This window comes from Elaeis guineensis, chromosome 6 (genome assembly GCF_000442705.2).
Source record: "Elaeis guineensis isolate ETL-2024a chromosome 6, EG11, whole genome shotgun sequence".
Classification (NCBI taxonomy): Eukaryota; Viridiplantae; Streptophyta; class Magnoliopsida; order Arecales; family Arecaceae; genus Elaeis; species Elaeis guineensis.
In genome coordinates, this window is record NC_025998.2 from 4,741,068 (window position 1) to 4,762,083 (window position 21,016).

Sequence of the window (21,016 nt, forward strand, 5' to 3'; positions counted from 1 at the left end):
AGAACATAAACCGACCAAATTAAGTGAGCTAGCGCCCCCTGGGTCAGGCTGTAACCGTCCTCCTCTTTAACTGCGAATAGACGGTTATCAGGATTCAGGGAGTGGAGGATGGTTGGCCAAGGGAGCTCCACGTCACCAGTTCCGGCCCAATTTATTAAAAAACACTCGTGGATATTTTATTCCCCTCACTTCCTTACTTGGAGCTCGAGGGGCCAAGAAAGTAGAACTTCCCCCAACCAGAAATTAGTTAAAAAAGGATAATATATATATATATATATAGATTTTATTTCGTAGATACACACAAATCTATGGATGTGGTGGAACAAAACGATTGAACCTCAAATGAATTATTATGTTATTCAGAAAGACACGATGAGATGTTTTCCTATTCGTGACTCGAAGTGATTGCTTCATCTGAAAAGCGTCACGAGGAGAGAGAAATAAGAAAGAGAGAGGGAGAAAGGGTGAAGAGAGAGAGATTCTTTCGAGGTGAGTCCTGTTACAACCTCCATCCTTTCCACTTCTGGAAATTTTAGGGTTTCTCGGTTCGTCGCTTTTTGCTCCATTATTTTGATTAATCTATGTACGGAGTCGGCGTTCAGGATACAGTTCGATGTTTAACGTTCGAAACGATTTCGGATTTTCCGGTTTCTTGCGTGAATTTTCGCTCGTTTTGGTTTGGCCTGGAAAATTAGGGTTCGTATTTGTTTCTTTTTTTTCTTTGAAACACTCGTTATATCGGTTTCTCTTCATCTCAATCTCGCTTTCGTTTTTGTTCATTCTAATTCTATGTGATTGCAATCTGATTTTTTGTTAATAAAGCACATGGATTCGTGAAGCTTGGATTTTTTGCGATTAGATGATTAGTTGGACAGTGGAATCGGTAATCCAATGCTCTGATTAGCGGCATTTGAGTAAAGGAGTCTAAGAATTTTCTGATGCTTAAAAGATGTCTCCTTTTTTCCTGGTTTCTTTGCGGCATTGGATTTAACTGAATTCTATGCGGAGTTTTCCAAGAAATATTGGCCTTTTGATGTTGTTCTTGCCTTTTTTTTTTTTTTTTTTTGTGTAAACGTGTTTTGGTTTGTCTAATTCTTGCTCCGTAAACCCTAGGAACAGATTGTATAGTTGATTCCTTTTTGGTTGTTTGATTTGCCTGTCGATTTAGAACAGCATAATTAATTGTTGAAGTCCTTTCTGTCTTTATTTGTTAACAGCTACATGCGTGTTAGGGTTTTTGCCGCATATGCGATACGCACTGATAAAAAGTGGTGCAGGGTTGTTGACGAAGCTGTGGATTTGACTTGCAGTTCATGCAACTATGGATTTTTTTGAGATTGTTTTTAGCCCATCTGGCTCCTGAAGTTTGCCCGTCCTATTCTGTTCAAGTGCTTCATTTGAACCGCATGGAAGGGAATGCTGAAGTGAATGAGACCATAGAGAGCTCAACAGAGGCTGCTCACCTCAAAAGGAAAGAGAATGATCAGCCACTGCAGCAACCAGATAGTCACAATGCATTGGAAACAGCTGCTCCAGTTGTCTCTCAAGAATCTGATTGGCCTGAAAATTTCTCTCTGCTGCGTTCATCTGAGATGTTTCTGGAAACTATGGCTGGAAAGAAAATAAGTCACAATACAGCTTCACAATCTGGGACTGAGCCACTTTTTGCAAACCCTGGCTCTTCAAATGATCCTGGAGTTATGGTGGAAGAGCTGACTCTGAAGAACTACAAGCGTCCTAGCTTGTCTATTGGTGGCAGCTCTAGTAGTGGAGAAAGGCCACTTGTGAGGAAAGGCCTATGGCAGAATTTTACAAGGCTTGCAGATGGACTGAGAGATATGGCACCGAAAGAATCAATGACAATGGACCATCAAGAGGATACAGGGAAAGTCTTTCCGCTCCCACCTAGAGTTCAGAGACCTCTGCCTTGCGTACATCTGGACCCAAATCATTCTAAGGTCTCTGAGCATTTGGCTGCAAGTGATAAGTGCATGGCCTCAAGAAATGCCCCGACAAGATCGCCTAGCTGGATCCGAACTAAGGTCCTACCTGCATCGGGTTTCCACAATTTTTGATCAAAAACACCTTGAAGGGTAAGGGGGTCGCATATAGACATCAAGGAACTCATGATGCCGCTGGCATGCTGATCCGATGTCAAAATGTCGAAAGGCCTAATGCCAATTGTGAGATAGTTGCTAATTTATCCCATAGACCCAGTGCAAAAGCAGATGGAATGGCACTTCTTGGTGATGGCAATGGTGGGGTTTCAGATCCCCATTACATTGGAATTAGCTTGAGGGAATGGCTTACCCTGAAGCGCCACAAGATAAACAAGATCGAGAGGCTGCATGTCTTTAAGCAGATCCTGGAGCTCGTTGATATCTCCCACTCTCAAGGACTTGCTTTACATCATTTACGGCCATCATATTTCATAATACTGCCTTCAAATCAAGTTAAATATGTTGGCTCTTTTATCCCCCAAGGTCAGATGAAGCAGTTGTCAGGCTCAGTAAATCAAGATTTTTATCCTTTGGAGCATCACTTGAAAAGGAAAAGGTACATGGAACAGGCCTGTGAAATTTTGATGCTAAAGCATCAACAACTTATTGAACACCTTAGTACCAGTACTCAGCATCATATTTATCCTCCCAGGGTTGGCTTGAAAGGGAAGGGTCAAGGTGGAGAAATTGATGTCCATGTTTCTAGTGCAAGAAATTTTGAGTATGATTTAAGGGAACAATTAAGATTTGGGGAACCACATGACACTTGTAACATATCCAACAGTCCAAGCATATCTAGTTCCAGCACCCAGCAGTCAATATCTGAATTTTTGAAGCTGGAGCAGAGTTGGTATGCTAGTCCAGAGGAGCCAAATGAGAGTATATGCCCTTTCTCCTCGAACATCTACAGTCTTGGGGTTCTTCTTTTTGAGGTGCGAAAAAGGTTTACTATGTGGCGAATCCTTTTGATACTATATATTTTGAAAAAGTGTGCACCGACCAATTTTTTAGCTATATTCTTAATTATCATGTGATGGATTTTTTGAGATTTTTCTTAATTATAGATGCATGTAGTCCATAGAGTACAACATATTTACGTTATAATTCAGATCTTTTTTGATCCATTTAAAACATAGTTCCTTGTTTGTTGTTTTGTTTTCCTTGGATTTGGATTTGTATGTTGCAGTTTGCTCCTTTCAAATGACTGGAGTTGTTTTGCATTAGGGGAAAGCATTAGAAGATAAAGAGAAAGGCTATTAAAAATAAATATAATTCTTTTGTATGGAATAAGACCATAATATCAATTGGTTTGCTCCTGACCATTGTGTGATAGCCATCAAAATTAGGTCTTTCACAAATACATATGCATTTTCAACATATTGTGTGCCTCTGCATGGCCTGCATTACTTTTCTTGGGACAGTACAACCTGTTATTCAGAAATTCCTGAGGCCTTTTTTTTCATGACAAAGACTCATGATAAATGTGGCTCCGGAATGCAATTTGTTCTTTATCAGCTGCAATACTTAATATGCCTAAAAGCCAAAGTTCAAGTGTTTGGAGATTTCCAATCTATGCCTTCAGGCTGCATTTGAATGGCCAATAGTTAACCAGGGCATAAATAGATTAAACCACTCCCTAATTAGATAACCATTGATTAGAATGATCCGCTATGTGGTTGCATTTCGAGGGTTAGTGGGATATGTCATGGAAAAAATGACAGACTGAGAGGAGAGAGAGACAGAGAGCGCCAAGGCAGTTAAATTTTTTTCATACTCCCCCATGAAATAAAGTTAACCGGCTTCAGCTGCTTTTTGGGCACTGAACTGGTTAAGTTTAACATTGCCATTTTGGGTTCTTGTTTGGCTGGGTGAACCTGCTAACCCATCCTTAAGCACCTCATAATTAGCATCTGAATAAGGTCTAAACAGTTACAAAATGGACAGTGAAAAGGTAAGATACAAGGATTTCCATTTCTAATACAAGGTTTAGAAGTGTACAAACACTATTGTTCATGTGTTGTAAGATGTTTAGATCAAATTCAGCTGTGTGAATCTCTAATCAATCAGTTTGTCACGCTTTTTTTTTTTTTGCATCTCAACTCTATTGTTGCCTTTCATTTTGTGGACATTTGATGCATAGGTAAAATAACTTCCAAAACATAGGAATTGGGCTCATCCTCCCCCTCTCCTTCCCCCTTCTTTTCTCTCGCCCTCCCCCCTCCTTGCCTCTCCCTCTCTCTTTCTCTCCGTGCTTGTATGCGATTCTGTGTGTGTAAACTTGTACACCAAATTATTGTGTATCTTTTATCAAGTATCCTAGGTATTGCAAACATGCAGATATATGTAAAACATTGTTCGATAGGTAGTCTTTTTACCCAGCAGATGATGTAAATGTTAATACTTAATATGATATTCTTTTTTCTTCGTCTTCAGCTCTTTTGCTATTTTGAATCATGGGAAGTGCATTCTGCTGCTATGTCAGATCTCCGCCATCGGATTCTTCCTCCAAATTTTCTATCAGAAAGTCCTAAGGAGGCTAGTTTTTGTCTTTGGTTACTGCATCCAGAGCCTTCTTCTCGTCCAAAGACAAGGTGATATATTGATAGAGTTGATTGCACGTACAATTTATACATTGTGACAATACTTTATATATGTGTTTGCGCATGCTGTGTATAAGTGTACGCATTTCTAATTAAAAATTCAAAATAAAGCTTTCCTATGGACTCTTTCATTTTAATAATCACAATCTTTATTATGATTATCTTTTTCATTTGGCAGAGATTTACTAAAGGGCTGCAAGAAAATAGCTTTCTGTTTGCCTTTTCTAGTACTTTGTTTCTACAATAGTCATGCCTAATAATTTGAGGCTCACAAGCATATTATACTTAAATAGATTGATAAGTAAAATGAACCCTCCAGGTTGACTTAGATTTCATTCCAGGTTGTTATTTGAAGAACAGGAAATGGTCTTTTTGCAGCCTAGGCTTGTGAGAATGGAAGCAAATACACATCTCATTTCCTTAAATCATGGGAGTTAATCTAGTCCAGTGGAAAAGCAAGAAGAGGGGAAAAGTCCCATGAGCAAGAGGCTGAAATTGAAACTACAACATTATACCATAACATGCTAATATCAGAGCCTAACTTGTTGCATCCACTTGAGTTTCACTTTGTGGCTCCATATCCATGGTGTGCAAAAGCATTACCATCTTAAATTCAAGTTTTTTATTTTAAATATTTCTGATGCAGTTAGTTTTCCATCTTTAGCAAATGCCATTACATTTTCATGTTTGGTGATCAGTAGTTTTTTTTTTTTTAACAAGCAATCTTGATGATTTTTTTCTCTTGATTTCTGCCAAATTCTCTGTTATCACTAAACCCATTTAATTAAAATTGATGGTCACATGAAGATACCTTGGCTTTTAAGTAAAGGGCTTGAGATATTTCTCGCACAAGACTAAACTCCACATGATGTCCAAGGTTATGTGGGTAGTGCTGAAGATTCTTTCCTAGATATAGCCCAAAGGATGTTAGATCCTTAAGTATAGGAACCCATTTTGGCGTGGACATACTCCATCCAAGATAAGCTTATTTTTGCTCGTCATAGACGCCTTATGAACTTCAAGATAATGAGCTGCTAGAGATTTACCCTTTAGTTAGGAAAGGATGAGAGAGCCATAAGTTAGGAAAGGATGAGAGAGCCATAAGGTTCAAGAGTGCATTGGTAGAGAAAGGAAATAGCAAGGTAATTTATAAACTTGGGATTCTGATGGTAGGGAACCATCACAAGCAACTACAGAAGAAAAGTGACCCACCATGGTGCCATTCAACCAAATGTAATGCTCTAAATATTGCAGGAGACTATTTGTGAGAACATTGTCTTTGATAATTGGCTGGTGTAATGCAAGAGCCTTTGACTGGTCAATGAGGCCCCAAGCAACAGAAGAAATCTAGATATGGGAGGAGGATGAATTGAGAGTTTATAAGTTGTAACAGTTAACCAATAACTGACAGAAAAAGCCACACTACACTAGCTAGAGGACAGCACACCTGTGTATCCAACATTTTGCTCCCTTCCCTTTCCATCAAATCCTCTAGTCTTAGGACAGCAAGCTACAATTTGCAACCTTCCTGAAACATGTTTGAGAAGGCACTCTGTGAACCCACATATTTGTCCATCCCATAGAAGTGATAATTGGTAGACTAGGGTGTCAAGTCCATTACCAAGCAGAACTATTGCTTCTCTATTAATCCACTTAGTTCAGGTATTACTTTTGGCTTCTATGATTCAATCAAAACATGATTTAAGAGGTGAATCTGGCCGGTGAACAGTGCATTGGACTAAGCTAACTTATGCACAAGGACTACATATGAAAGTTGTTTTGGCTAAAAGCTTAGGAGAAGCAATGTGCACAACACATTTGTACGGAATGGTATTTCTTGGGGGCAGATGCATGGTCCTTAGTGCAATGTGCACTACATATTAATATGGTATGGTATTTCTTGGTGGCAAATGCATGGTCCTTAGAATTTTGAAAATTGCCAATTCCAGGCAATGTCCTTTACCAATCAATAGGAGTAAATAATTACATAGATCTATGCTACCACATGGAAAAATAGTTCTGCCTGTAATAACTTAAAAGTTGTTTGCTATGTATACTAGACCCAAACTTCAAAGAAGGCCTTCCTTTGTTTGTCCCTTTTTTAAATGTAATTTTTTTCTGCTTCAGCATATAATGGTTCTAGTACAATAAGAATACCATTTCAATCCGCAAAGATTTGGCATCATAATATGCAGTAACCTTATTTTCTTATTTGAATTTCCTCTTCTACCTCGAGATCATTCTCCCCCCCCCACCCCCAAAAAAAAAGAATGGCCAACTCTTGATTTTTAATTACACACACACACATACATATGTATGTATGATGTATGTATGTATGTAGTGCTATTGATTGCTGGTAGGATTTTTTTCCTCCCTTTTCGTAAATAAAGTCATCCTCTTATAATTGGTGATTCTCTTTCTCCTTGTCCAGGGATGTACTGCTACGTGACTTAATATCTGAAGGTAGAGATTTGTCATCCTCAGATTGCTCATCAGCAGCTATTGATGAGGAAGATGCAGAAGCAGATTTGTTGTTACATTTCCTCTTATCTTTGAAAGAACAAAAAGAGAAGCGGGCTGCCAAGTTAGTAGCAGAACTTGGATGTTTAAATGCAGATGTTGAAGAGGCTGAGAAAAGACACTCATCAAGAGTCAATTTTGTTTCTAATGTCAAAGATCTGCAATCTAACTTCAGTGATATCTCAGAGATGTACTCTTGCAAAGAACCTGTACAGGCGGAGGATGTATCTAGGATGTCCAGGTCAAGCATTTATCAGGAGAGGTTGATGAGGAATATAGATCAACTTGAAAATGCATATTTTTCCATGAGATCCAGAATTGAGATATCAGAAACTAATGCTCCAACACGTTCAGATATTGATATTCTGAAGATTCGTGGTAAATGTTATGGAGTTGAGAATGATACTGATGACATGTGGAAGGAATCATCTGACCGTCTTGGAGCTTTTTTTGATGGTTTATGCAAGTATGCTCGATATAGTAAATTTGAAGTTCGTGGAAGTTTGAAGAATGTGGATATCCTTAACTCTGCAAATGTTATTTGTTCATTGAGTTTTGACCAGGATGAAGACTACTTTGCTGCTGCTGGAGTATCAAAGAAAATTAAGATTTTTGAGTTTAATGCTCTTTTAAATGACAGCGTTGATATTCATTACCCTTTAATTGAGATGTCAAGTCGATCCAAGCTCAGCTGTGTCTGTTGGAATAATTATATCAAGAACTATTTGGCTTCAACAGACTATGAAGGTGTAGTTCAGGTCTGTATTGCTCATATGATTGTTTACTAAAATTTACCTTATAACTCTAATCATATTGTTTCTAGCTTAATTTGGTTAATGTGGTACATAGCTTCAATTTCCATCCTAAATTTGTATATATCTATGTCCTCATAATTATAGCAGTATTTTTTTTCTTGTTAGCCAACTTTCTTGATACGAGTCAATGCATAAAGTTGAGAGTTCTGTCAGAATTATCTTGGTTATCCAAAGATGAAGGGTAAAGTCTTGTTATTTGGGCAGAGGCCCATGATTTGCTGTGCATGAAATTCTTTTGTTTTATAGAAGTCTCAATGTTATTAGGTTGCATTCACTATAAGTTAGTTGGCAGTATTTGCGAAGAATTTGATTGCTTAAAGTTTGACTTCTGCTGAAGGTGTTACAAGTGAACTAACCTTATCTGAAAAGCATAGATTAAGTGAAAAGGATAATCATTTCCACAACCTTAATCATCAAGTGTAGCCCCTAATATCTGGGTTAGCTTTGTGAGACCTCATTTACCAAGTATGCTTATTGAGAGCTATCTTTGATGTTACTGCAAGCTTAATATTCATTATGAATCCTGAAAATCTAAAGCTGATCGGATTTCCAAATTTCATATCTGTTGTCTTTTGCTGCAGAACTGTGTGGCACTTGCTGTGATCAAACAATAGTTGTTTGGAGGTATCAATTTATCTTTCCAGACTTAGTACTGGGGATATTAGTTGAGCTGATTTTAGGCTCATTTTGAGTAGTTCACGTGCTTCTAGAACTATTAAGATGTGCTTCATGAAAACTTAAGATATTAATAGAGTCTGCTGGGTTATGGTTTTCATCAATATATCCAAATTATCTCAGCATTAATCTTGCACCCCCTCTCTTGGTGATATCATGGCTGGTTCTTCACAAAAATTGGAAGTTGACTACTTCTATTGCACATTTATTAGAGGATCATAAGATTAAAAACAGAATGGAAATACACTGTTTTATTTTGAAGAGGGCTATTAAGCTATGCTGCATGGTAATTTGTATTACTGTTGTACATGGACATTTTCACTGTTAATGTATCATCCCATTTCTTAATAGCTGATATTCTTGAATTTTGAGGTGAGCATATTGAAACACATATAAGGTGTCTGCACAGGCCCTTGGTATTCTGTCACTTGCATTTGACATGAATATATCTGGGCATGGCTGTTAGTTCTGTCCGGTTAGAGTCCGTGAAAATTGAGAGAATCTGGATTCCTCAAGATTGAATCACGCAGCTGATATTTTCCTTTCCCCATCTCCCTGTATATTCTTCTTCACTTGTCTTTTCCTGGTTGCCATGGTCGCTCGCTTTTTTGAAGTTTTTACATATTAGGATCCAATCCAGATTGGTGATGCAAGCAAAGATTTCAAATTTGTGTGCGCATATAGGATTCCAGTTCCATTCCTTTTGTCTTTGTTTGTATAGATAGTTAACAATGGTCGAAGAAAATTATTGTTAGTTGAAACCAGCGGCATACAGTTGAAACTTGAAAGTGTATTGTTCATTTGTACAAGGAAAATAACCGGTGAGAGATGGTTTGTGAACATAAGAGTGATGGTTATGTGACCCAAGAATCCAGGAGCTGGTGACACAGGGCGTGCCAGCCAGCGACCATCATAACATATGTCATCATCTGCCATGCTGAAACAAAAAAAAGGACTTAATATCCCATATTTAAGTAAACTAAAAAGTGACATGATAGGTGTTTTGTTGAATGCTGGTGCTAGCCTGGCATGGGCTGGCATTTGCAACTCTGGTTTTTAATCAATCTTCAGATTTCAGATACTTGTATGGTTTTAATACGAGGAAAGCCTCAAATGGTTTTGACTACTTGTTCAGTTTGTGCCTTGGAGATTTGCAGACTCATCTATTAAAATCATGCTTAAATCCCTCCTTTCGCCATAATTTTCCATGTGTAATTTATATAACCAATGCAATAGATCCACAAACATATCAACTAGTGTTCCAAGCTGCTTCCTTGAAATTGGGCAGCATTTGTTAGAGGATTGATGTCATGCCGAGAGTTGCTTATAGAAAAGTTCATCAGACAGTGAATGATAATTTGATTCCTAAATTTAATTCTCTATGGTGGCAAGCCTTGTAGCCAGTGTTAAGAGATGAATTGTTCTGAGACTTAATTCAACTTCTATTTGTAATTTAAATGTTTCAAAAATCTTTGTTGATAAGGTGTGTCATTTCAGGCCATAAAACATTATTGTGTTTTGTTTGTTCTGGATATGCTGCATATAGCTCAGGCTAGTCCTAAAACATATAAGATTTCAGATGAACTATAGCTTGTTTTCTCTTTTCTTTTTCTTGTTCCCGAAGGTGACTTTTATTCTGATCTACCATTTCTTGTTCTTTAGTTATAAATTCAGCATATATTGCCATTGAATTGAGTCTCGTCCATCAAACTCTTCTTGCTCTTCTTCTTTGACTAGGTTTTCTTGCAAGGTTATGTAATTTGATTGGCATGGATGGCATGCAGTTATGGGATGCAAGCACCGGTCAAGGATTTGCACAGTTCATAGAGCATCAAAAAAGAGCTTGGTCCGTCAGTTTCTCACAAGTGGATCCAACTAAGCTTGCCAGTGGAAGTGATGACTGTTCTGTGAAACTTTGGAGCATTAATGAGGCATGTTTTCTAAATCAATATCACATCCAAGAACTGGATGAATTTCAGATATTTTAAAAGTTGATCTCATTTAGAATAAACATCTTCTGAGACTAAAATGTAAATAAAATGAACTCCTGAGTGGTGCCTTTGACATTGCAGAAATTTACTAATTTTGACATTTATCTGACATCTTGCAATTGCCAATGCTGTTATGGCACCAGTTATCCTGTCAATTTAATAATAAAATGCATAGATCACACTTTTAAACATGAAGATATAATGAGTTTGTAAACAAGCAAGGGGGAACAAATACTATGTGGTAGTACTTTAAGTCATAAAATGACCTTGTTTTTATGCTTCATAAGTTTAGCTTAATCATTCATGACGTACATTGTTGTTCCTTGATGCCAACCAATGTTGTTTCTGTGAATGGCAGAAAAATTGCCTCGACACAATCAGGAATGTGGCCAATGTATGCTGTGTCCAATTCTCATCACACTCCTCCCAGTTGTTGGCTTTTGGTTCTGCTGATTACAAGATATATTGTTATGATCTACGGAATACTAGAATCCCCTGGTGTACTCTGGCTGGACATGGAAAGGCAGTTAGCTATGTGAAATTCTTAGACTCAGAAACACTTGTTTCCGCATCAACTGATGGCTCCCTCAAGCTTTGGGATCTCAATAGAACCAATGCTAGCGGGTTGTCGAGTGGTGCTTGCACTCTGACCTTAAGTGGTCATACCAATGAGAAGGTTTGCAACTTTCTTGATGGTTTCCATTTTTAACTGTCTAAGGTTTGTGCTTGTTTTATAACTATTAGAGGTCTAACTGACAGTTGTTAGTTGTGGTTCCTGCAGAACTTTGTGGGTTTATCTGTTTGTGATGGATATATAGCATGTGGCTCGGAAACAAATGAAGTAAGTTTATTTACAATTTTAAAATGTCTGAAACTTGAACTATAGCTATAACCCTTTTTTCTTTCACCTGTCCATGGCTCATTGGCTTCTGAATGGCACCACACTTTTTCATCCACTTCGTGTTGCTTGTTAGATATAGTTATGATTTAAATGGTTAGACCTATGCACCATCTATCTTAAAAATCAATTCTTTTAGTGATACCCAGGAAGTTCTAACGCACATGACTTTAAGATCACGGAGATGATGTTCTGTATGTGGCAGCTCGCTTGGCTGTTTAGCTAGATGACTTGGCTGATATAGATGTATCTTATTTTGGAAAATGTCTGGTATAAATGTTTTGCTTTTCATGACTCCATATCTGTAAGCTATAATCCTGTAGGATAAATTTAGTTGGCTCAAGTATATTCCATGCCAATTCACATTCTCAAAACATTCAATTTATCAACCAGCAACTGCTATAAAAATCTTGCGATCTTATTATCCTACTTCCTATGAGAGAGAGATGTGTACACAGGACAAATCGTGCCTTACAAAGATATTTCCTTGCAAGAACCTGATTTGCTTGCCATGGTACTTCTGTGCACGTCCACAACTGGTTATGTTTATGGTCACTTTAACTGTAGCAGCGTTATATCATACCCAGGCTGATGGGATGTTTTCCCAGGGCAATCCAGACAAGATTAGAGGCTCAAATAGAAACAAATATCTGTTTCGGTCATCTGGCCATGAGATTGATCATGCACCACTCGTTACACATGTTTCAAATGGCTAAAATAAACAAGCTCTTTCTAAAATGCTGCATTGTATTTCTGTCCAGGTTTATGCTTACTATAAAACTTTTCCCATGCCAATAACTTCACACAAGTTTGGCTCCATTGATCCAATCACGGGGCAAGAGACAAGTGATGATAATGGACAATTTGTCTCAAGCGTCTGCTGGAGAGGCAAGTCAAATATGGTTGTTGCTGCAAACTCCAGCGGTAGCATAAAGGTGTTGCAGATGGTTTAAGAGAAGAATCTCTTGGTAATCTTAAGGAGACAGACTGCCACTGTAGCTATCCAGTGATCTGCCAATCCCATAGACTGGTGATCATTATTTTGATATTTGGAATTCATCCAGATTAGCCACAAGTGGTGCAGATCTTAAAATTCCTTCACTTTGCAGTGCCATTCTGGTTCAGAATCAGATATATAAGGTCTACAGGTAACAGAAGATATGGTGAATTGTGCAGATCTGTGTTTAAGAATTGCTCCAATTTCTCTGAGCTTTTGTAGCCCTATGTTTGTTCTTCATGGGTAACAAGGATTTGATCCGATGCCTGGTGTTCACTAGCATGCAATGTCAAACAAGCCGTGGAATGGAATTCTCTCTCTATGTTGACTAGAGAGTTAGCTTTTTCTTGACATTGCAAGGAGAAGGAATGCCGAACAGGAGATCGTATGCCAAGAATAGGAAAAAAAGGGCTGACCTATTCAAACATGTACCCACCTAGATGATATGCAAATCAGAGTTCAGTGTTTGCTCGAATGATGAGAAATTGGCTGCCATCAGGACATTTACTGGACTAGGATTTGAAAACGGGATGTGTATACAGGAATTTTGTAGAGGCTTTCAGGGTTGTATATCATTAATGTAAACAGTACGATACCAAAGAGAATATGCAATTAGTTTTTAGCATTTGTTGTTTAGGGGCGTATTGTACCCTGTTTTTAAGGGAAGGAGGTGTATCAAACAACGTTTTGCCGTCAAGAAGGAATATATCTACAATGTGAACTGTAGCACAAAATCACCATTCTTTATTTAAAAATAAGATTTGATGTAAATTCGATTGAAATTAGACCATTGTAACTTTTATTTGCATAGGATGCTTTTTGGATGTAACAAAAAAGGGGGAAAATCAGATTTGTATAGATGAAAGCTGTCAAAAGACAATCTATGACATGGTGATAAAGGTTCAGGAAATCCAACAGATGTTATATTGGAATTTCTGTTTGAACATAATGTTTAAGTGCATGCATCATGGTATGCTGTTCTTTTTCACCACTCTTATTGTCCTTTTTCAGGAAAATATCATTGCAAGCATATACCTCCTGAAAGACATCGATTTATTGCTACCACTTAATGCAAGCATTTTACTGAGAGATGATTTAAGAATTATAACAAGAATCCCAAAAACGTTATATTAGAATATTGTTTTTGAATGTAAATTTTTTGAACTCTATGATATTATAATCTCTTTTACCTCTTACACTTTCCAAGATTATGTAATGACAAGAAGAAGCCTCCCGAAAAAAACCTTAATTACAAATTATTTTAGTCAATACAGCCAAAGAAAAAGGATTTTGAAATTTAGAACCTCCAAATGAAGCTTGTGCATGCTAAAATGCATTGTATTCAGTGGAAAAATTGAATGAATTTGAGAGGCTGAATTGCTCATTTGTGACCTTTGGTGAACTGCTTCGGTCGGCACCCCGGCAACTGGACATGAATCTTTAGCTAAAGCAGCCAAATATCTCGTTTGAGGAATTTATCACACCTAAAACTTGTGCTTTATCATAAGTAACTGAGGCAACTGACCAAGGAGGAAAATGGAACCAGGTATGACCAAGAATACATGTTGGTACTACAAAAGGAAGCAGTCTATAGAGAATGTTCTGACACTACAATGAAGAATTGAAAAGCTGCTAAATAAAATGCGACTCAAAAAGACATGTAGCTGTTTTGGTTTTCTTGGTTTCCAACAGGGAGATTTCGCACTCACGATTGTGCAGAATTAAAATTGCATCCTGCTGTTAGTGCAGGTATGGAGCGGCATTTGTAACACAAGGTTATGAAAAACTTGCGTTACAAAATGCTGCATCATGACACTGTTTATCATTTGTGTATCATGCATTGCAACTGGGTTTTAAACAATGAGTTATGCTCTGCAAGAAGGAAGCTCAGTATACAGGATCTGCACACGTACTTGGTGTGCTGCTGACTATAACTACCCCGTGCCACTTCTTTGAAGCATAATGAGCTTTTGATCCTAGTATGGGCTTTAAGACCTGTGCTATTTCTCAATCTGAGACATGGCCAGATATCCTTCGCCTTGGGTTCATTGCGACTGTTGGCAGCTGGCTCCCAGAGTTCATCCGCAAACTGCTCCCACAGTTTAGCTGCGCTGGCTTCAATGTTCTCCCTTTTTGGTGCTGTCCTGAATAGTTCAAAAAAGTAAAACAACCAAGTTTAATTTAAAACCCAAGCACTTCAGGTTCTGAGCAAGTATAACAGAATAGTCTTTTTCCTTCAGCTATAAGATCACAATATCAAATAATTGCTTAGAGAGGGAAAATTGATACATATCAGAGCGAGAACCAAAAAGGGACCTAAAGCAAGTAATATGATACTTGGTGCCAAAGATATAAACAATCAAAAGTCCAAGAGTTTCTAAACAATAAGATCTCCATTTCAGCAAAATACAAGGTTGTGCATTTTGGCTTTGTTGTTCATATATCCAACAGCAAAAGGAGCTGACAAGTATTTGATCTTCTACAAAAGAACCTGCTTAAAAATGTGATTTCACAAATCTCTTACAATAATTCTTTGGTTGGCTTCGAATAGACAAACGCTAAAGGTTTTAATCAAAGTTGGATTTTAAATACTATTAGTTGTTAGAAAGTTGTTTAAATATGACATTGTGTGCATGGCTAATGTTTATGTACCATGTGTTATGTATAAAATGATATGACAATTTGCATTGTCCAGTCTGCCCTCATGATTCAGTTTGCTGAAACAGCTCCATGAATTTGATCTGTTCGATGCTCGTACATATGATCTTGGTGGAGGTGAGGTGAGCCTAGTTTTTAAGTTTGGTCCCATATATCATAATGTAAGAAAAACATATCTGAATTGCACAATGAATGACTATCTCATCTATAGCACCTAAAAGACTCATTCCCCCTATTTCAGAACAACAGAACCTATATTACAACTCCAGTTATTAAGACAAGTAATGAATATATAGGTAAAGTGGCAAAGAATCAAGGTGCACAAAAAAGACTACATAAAAGCAACAGGAGATTATAGATTACCTGTTTGCTTGTTGGCCTTCCCATTAACTTTCCTCGCCGAGGTTTTCTTGTTAGAGTCGGGAGTCACCTGAGACGATAACCTCACCGAAGCCATACTGGTGGACAACACATCTTCTGTGAGAATTGTACCAAATGCATTCTCATATCCACAAATTGATGCCTCCTCACTTCCAGACTCTGAACTTTTATCCTTGAAATTAGCACTAGTTTTCTCCCTCTCTATAACCCTGTAGGCATACATCTGAAAAGGAATTTCGGAGACCTGGATAGTTTCTTTTCTTGCCCAGTTCGTGAATCTCTTAGACAGACTCGTTTCAATATCAAGGTAATCCACCGGAGGTACCACTGAATCAGGCCGGCCATGATCAGGATTCAAAATCAGAAACCGCTTGACATAACGGAGAACTCTACAAAGAGAAGAGAAGCTTGGCCGCTGTGAAGGATCAGCATGCCAGCATCTTTTTGTTAGGTTGGTGAGATATTTCGGAGATTGAGATGGAAACAACGGCCTCTCGCCAGCCCTTATGTTCTTGCTCATCTTATCTCCCTGAAGATGATTGTCTTCAAAGGGAACCTTTCCTGTCAGCAACTCGAAGCATATCATTGCAAAGCTATAAACATCTGCTTTCTCTGTGTACTTACTACTACCAGCGTCCCCTGACTGCTCCTGCTCTAAGAGAACCTCTGGGGCATACCAGATGCATGAATTCATGGTAGCTGCTTGGTTTGCTGAAAATTTTGAGTTCTTCAAAGCTGACAGCCCAAAGCCAGCAATCTTTACATGCAAATAACCATCAGGAGAAGAATTCCTTAGCCTGACCAAGACATTGGAGAAGTTCAAGTCCCCATGATATATCTTCCTTGAATGCAGATACTCCATTCCTCTTGCAATCTGAAGCATTATGTCCACTGCCACCATTACAGGGAAGGGGATTCTTCTCCTCGAGCTACAGATTTCTTTGATATGACTGGAGAGATCCTTGCTCATGAGATCCATGAGCAGAAAGCCCTCTTTCTTCTCTTCATCATAGAATGAGTACATATAATGCATCACATTTGGGTGATTGATCGATGATAAAAGAGAGATTTCATTCATTAGTGGCTCAATCTCCCCAATGACATGCTTCACAGCAAAGCTCTCCCCCATCCACTGGACTTCCTTGTAGTTACTCGTCCCAAATCGCCTTCTCACTTGGTAGTCCTGTGATCCCATGAGGATCGAAGCTGCGAAAAGCTTCCCTTTGGGACCCATCAGCAACTCTGCAAGCCGGTTCTCTTGTTTTGTCATTGGTTTCGACCCTGCACTTCTCTTCTCGGCTATCATTTCCGACAAAATCCACCTATCCTCTTTCCAAGCACTATCCATCCTACTACAAATATCTTGTGAAACTAGGTACAATTTACCAAACTTATGCTGAAAGAGCTTCGGTTCCATCCACTCCCTCTCATACTTCTTTGAGAACATAATCCTCTTCTGATGGATCTCTTCTTGATCACACCCCGTCATTTCTCCGACATTCTCGATCGCCTCTAGCACGACAGGAATGCACCACAGAAGGTTGTGGAGATGGAATTCGACGCAGTCTGTGCTCTGACTGAGGGCGATGGCTTTCCCCCACCAGTCCTTGGGCTCGAGGCACTGCTTGATATACTTCTCCCCCTCTCGGAAGATGCGGTGCAGCTCCTTGAAAGGTTGCTCGAGGGCCTTCCACTTAGTGAGCTTCTCCTCGAATCTCAGGTGGTGTCGGAGCTCATCGGCAATCCCCTCGAAGGCAGTGTTGAAGGCGTCCACCAGCAGGCAGCACTGGCGCTGGTTCATGCGTATCTCTTCCCGGAACACCATCAGAGCCTTGAGGCTCCCCAGGACTTCTCCAGTCTGCTGAAACTGCTCCATCCAGCAAAGGAATTTTCCTTCTTTGTTCTGCTGGACTATTTCGGTCGCTAGGCAGAGATCAAGAAGATACAAGCATCAAGCCATCAGACTAAACAGATTATTACGACCTCGAATTTTCTATGAAGAACCTTACAGTATCAAGAATCACATATATAAAATTCTTTTCTTTTCTTTTCTTTTTTTCCATGGCAAAGGGAGGTTGAAACCGGCAATAGAAAATTCATAAAGAGATGCAATCAAGAAAAGCATAATTTTTTCAGAGGAAAGATTCTATTACAACCAAGAAAAGGTTTTTTTTTTTTTTTTTTTTTTTGTTGAAAAAAATTGGGCGGGGGGGGGGGGGGGGGGGGCGCGGGGCGGGGGCGTGGGGATCAAAACTAGAAACAACCTTATGCTAACCTTTTATCGTTGTATCCAAAATCAGACATTAATGAATGCACAAATTTCCTCCAAATTTCATTGGAAACAAAGTGTAAGTTTTAGCCTTCTATCAACCTAATTCAACCCACAACCCCGAGAACGAAAAATCCACAGTTGTTCAATGAAACAATTTTTTCTAGCAATATCTAATCAAAAAAAAAAAAAAAACATAGCCTTCAATGTTTCAAGAAATTAAAAGATTATATTCATATCAACATGCATCGAAGAAAAATACGAAAATGGTATTCTTACCGGATTCTCACGATTCCGCGACGATTCCAGCAGAATCAAGCAATCGAAGCGACCAACTCGGGGTTGAAGACAAGAAATGGATTCAACAGGGATTACAAAAGCAAGGGTTTTTGATGTGATGAAGGTGATTAGAAAGAACAAAAGAGATGGAGAGGAGATGCGAAGGAAGGGGGCCGGTTTGGAAATTAGTGAAGAATCGAATCGTGGGCGATGGATCCGATTCGCTCCACCTGGCCGCTTTGTTTAGGAATTGGGACGAGGTGGGAAGGGGGGAAGAAGAGGATCCCTGGGTGTGATTTGGACCTGCGGTTAGAGAGAGTCTTTAAGGACGCATTTCCGTGTATTTTTTTTTAAAAAAAAATAATAACGGTATAATAATCATTATAATTATTTAATCACGATTAAAACTGGGCGAGTGAGGGGCTTGCCGCGAACTTTTTTGAATTACAGGTTGCCAACCAGTAACCACCTCCAACCGATACCCGGTCAAACCCAGCATCTCCCTCCGCCCTCTCCCTTCCCGATGCTGACGTGGCCACGAAACCGCGTTCTCTTCCGTCTTCCTGCCGTCTCACGTATCCGACCGCGGAAGTGCGAACTGGAGAGATTAAAAATATTTAGGAACAAATAAATGATACAAAATTATTAATAAATTGTGGTGCCATTCTTCTCTTTTGCCCAGAGCCAGTACTATCATTACATCATTAGTGACCTATAACAATATCATTAATCTATAACCCAAATTAATTTATGATAATAAAAATTATTGTAAAATAATTTAAAAAAATCACCAAATTGTGGATAATATGCAAGGCTTTGATAATATTTTAACTTTCTTCTCAACATGTTTAGTATTTTGTGTTAAGCTCTCACCATATGCATTGTTTATTTTATTATGTTATATAAAATTCATATCTCAATTACAAATCTCAACCTTTTAAAGGTTGTTGATCTCTTTTCCAACAGACTATTTCTTAGCAGGCTCCCACTCACAGCATCCAAGTACTTTACCAAGTGATGAATCCACCTTTCAACTTGCGAGTTTGTAGCATCAGCGGAAGCTGGATTTATGATTCATGAATCTAATTCAAGATTGATAATTACTGGTGATAGCTATCTTTTTGATACCACTATTTTAAGAGCCAAACTGAGGGAGGCCTTATTGAATATTTCATATGCGAGGTTGATCTTGGACGATATTATCTTATCATTGAGGTGGAATTAGTCATGATGGTAGGTTGGATTCAGGGGCGGATAAGGGTTGCTATCATGCACCAATTTCTCCATGATATTTGGAGATTGGTGACTAAATGTTCCTTCATGGACAGTGGATTATCTCCTGTGTTGCTGATCATTTAGGAAAGGTATTATGAGCCAGAATGGGGGTTGCTTTGGCACCATTGTGATGGCATGTTTGGTAATTTCTCGAAACACAAGACTACTCGTGGAGGACTGGGGACATTGGCGTGCCCGGCGGAAGAAGTTAGCGGGCGGGGGATTGGTCACAAAAAAAAAAAAAAACCGCAACGTGGCAACCTATCAGTCTGTCGGCGACGCGCTCAATTTGCTATCGTGTGTCGAACTCGTCAAAAGCTCATCATACGACCGATTGACCACTTCTAACGTGGCTCCATGTTTAGTATGCGTTATGACATGAGCATGGAAGATAAATTCTAACCCCAGTTATATTGGATGCTGGAACTTTTTTAATGAACCCTCTATTTCCTTGGTCCCTTGGTCTTCTTGCAGACAAGGCTGCCATTCTCATCACTAGTTAATATTTAATGGATTAGGGGCATCTTTCAATGCGATCTTGGTCACCTTCAAGGAAGTGCGTGTTGTAGAAAAAGAATATTTGACCAATGCCGGGACAAAAATGCTCAATTGACAAGCAAATTCTAGACTTTTCTCGGAACATCTGGTCTTGTCTTCTGCAGCCCAATTAAGACCAGCGTCGAACTCGGCTCTCCCGTATGGACGCATGCTAGTGGGCACCTTCATAGTCGATTCCTATTAGCTGTTAGCTAGCTGGTTCGGTCCTTTTAAAGGCAAACCATAACTTTCAGTCCATCTGCTTTATTCGCAATTGGCCAAAGATGTCCAATAGCTATGTATAGCTTCGAATCCCTCTAGTCCAGACGAGTGTGGTTGAGAAACCATTTAATTTTTAGAAAAAAATTTAATGGCATCCCTCCAACTTTGACGTATTCCAGAGACACTCCCATAATTTTTAAAAATTTACAAATCATTCCAAAAATATCCTCTGACTCCTATCCAATGTTGCAAGCCTCTCATTTCAAATGACCAAAATAATCCCATAGTTTTCATACCTCTACAAATTTTCTTTGACCGTATGAACGAATGAAATTTGAAGTGCTTTGAGATATGTACAATCAGTGATCTTTAATTATGGATTATATCATAAAGATGCTCTAAGAGATGTGCGATGAATGAACGAAGAAATTTGGATTATTTTGAGATTTATATGGTGAATGATCTTTTAACTATGGATTATATCCCAAGTGTTCTTTGAGACCGATGCAGGTGAATGAAGGAAAAAATTTGGAATGCACTGAGATCTATAGGATGGGTAATCTTTGAACATGGACTATGTACTAAAAATATTTAGAAATTTATGCAAGTGAATAAATGAAAGGATTCAGATATTTTGAGAGCTGTAGTAGGTGATCCTCGATTATAAGCTATATACTATGCGTTCTTTGATATCTGTGTGGATGGATGAATGAAGAAATTTGAAATATTTGATAGCTTTACAATGCGTGATTTTTGATTATGGCTATATGTGCTAAGTGTGCTTTGATTTTATTATTTTATCATGTATATATTATTAATCGTATATTTGATGATTAAAAAAAAAAGTGATCACTTTGTATGAAATAATAATTAAATAAATTACATACATAATTCGCCTA

General features: G+C 38.5%; 2 protein-coding genes across 2 annotated transcripts; one reads left to right on the top strand and one right to left on the bottom strand.

Annotated features, from left to right (window-relative positions):
• Positions 1-243: 243 nt before the first annotated feature.
• Positions 244-13,281, top strand: LOC105047555 (protein SUPPRESSOR OF PHYA-105 1). The gene is given in 9 exon segments (XM_010926522.4): positions 244-489; positions 1,218-2,052; positions 2,055-2,932; positions 4,434-4,591; positions 7,032-7,878; positions 10,395-10,541; positions 10,960-11,277; positions 11,383-11,442; positions 12,261-13,281. Coding segments are annotated over 8 exon segments (3,339 nt in total). The 5' UTR covers positions 244-489; positions 1,218-1,313; the 3' UTR covers positions 12,453-13,281.
• Positions 13,282-14,068: 787 nt separating this feature from the next.
• On the bottom strand, positions 14,069-18,371 carry LOC105047554 (uncharacterized). Its single transcript, XM_073258975.1, has 3 exons — positions 18,084-18,371; positions 15,518-17,458; positions 14,069-14,640 (listed from the first exon to the last, which is right to left on the bottom strand). The coding sequence occupies exons 2-3, from the start codon at positions 17,409-17,411 to the stop codon at positions 14,504-14,506; spliced, it is 2,031 nt and encodes a 676-aa protein (XP_073115076.1). The 5' UTR covers positions 17,412-17,458; positions 18,084-18,371; the 3' UTR covers positions 14,069-14,503.
• Positions 18,372-21,016: the final 2,645 nt, after the last annotated feature.

What these genes read in the sequence shown, in the direction of transcription:
- LOC105047554 (XM_073258975.1), bottom strand. Translation starts at nt 17,411, where the DNA reads ATGGAGCAGTTTCAGCAGACTGGAGAAGTCCTGGGGAGCCTCAAGGCT. An exon ending in GAAGGCCAACAAGCAAACAG is followed by an intron (nt 14,641 to 15,517) that starts GTAATCTATAAT and finishes TGAACTATTCAG; the next exon opens with GACAGCACCAAAAAGGGAGA.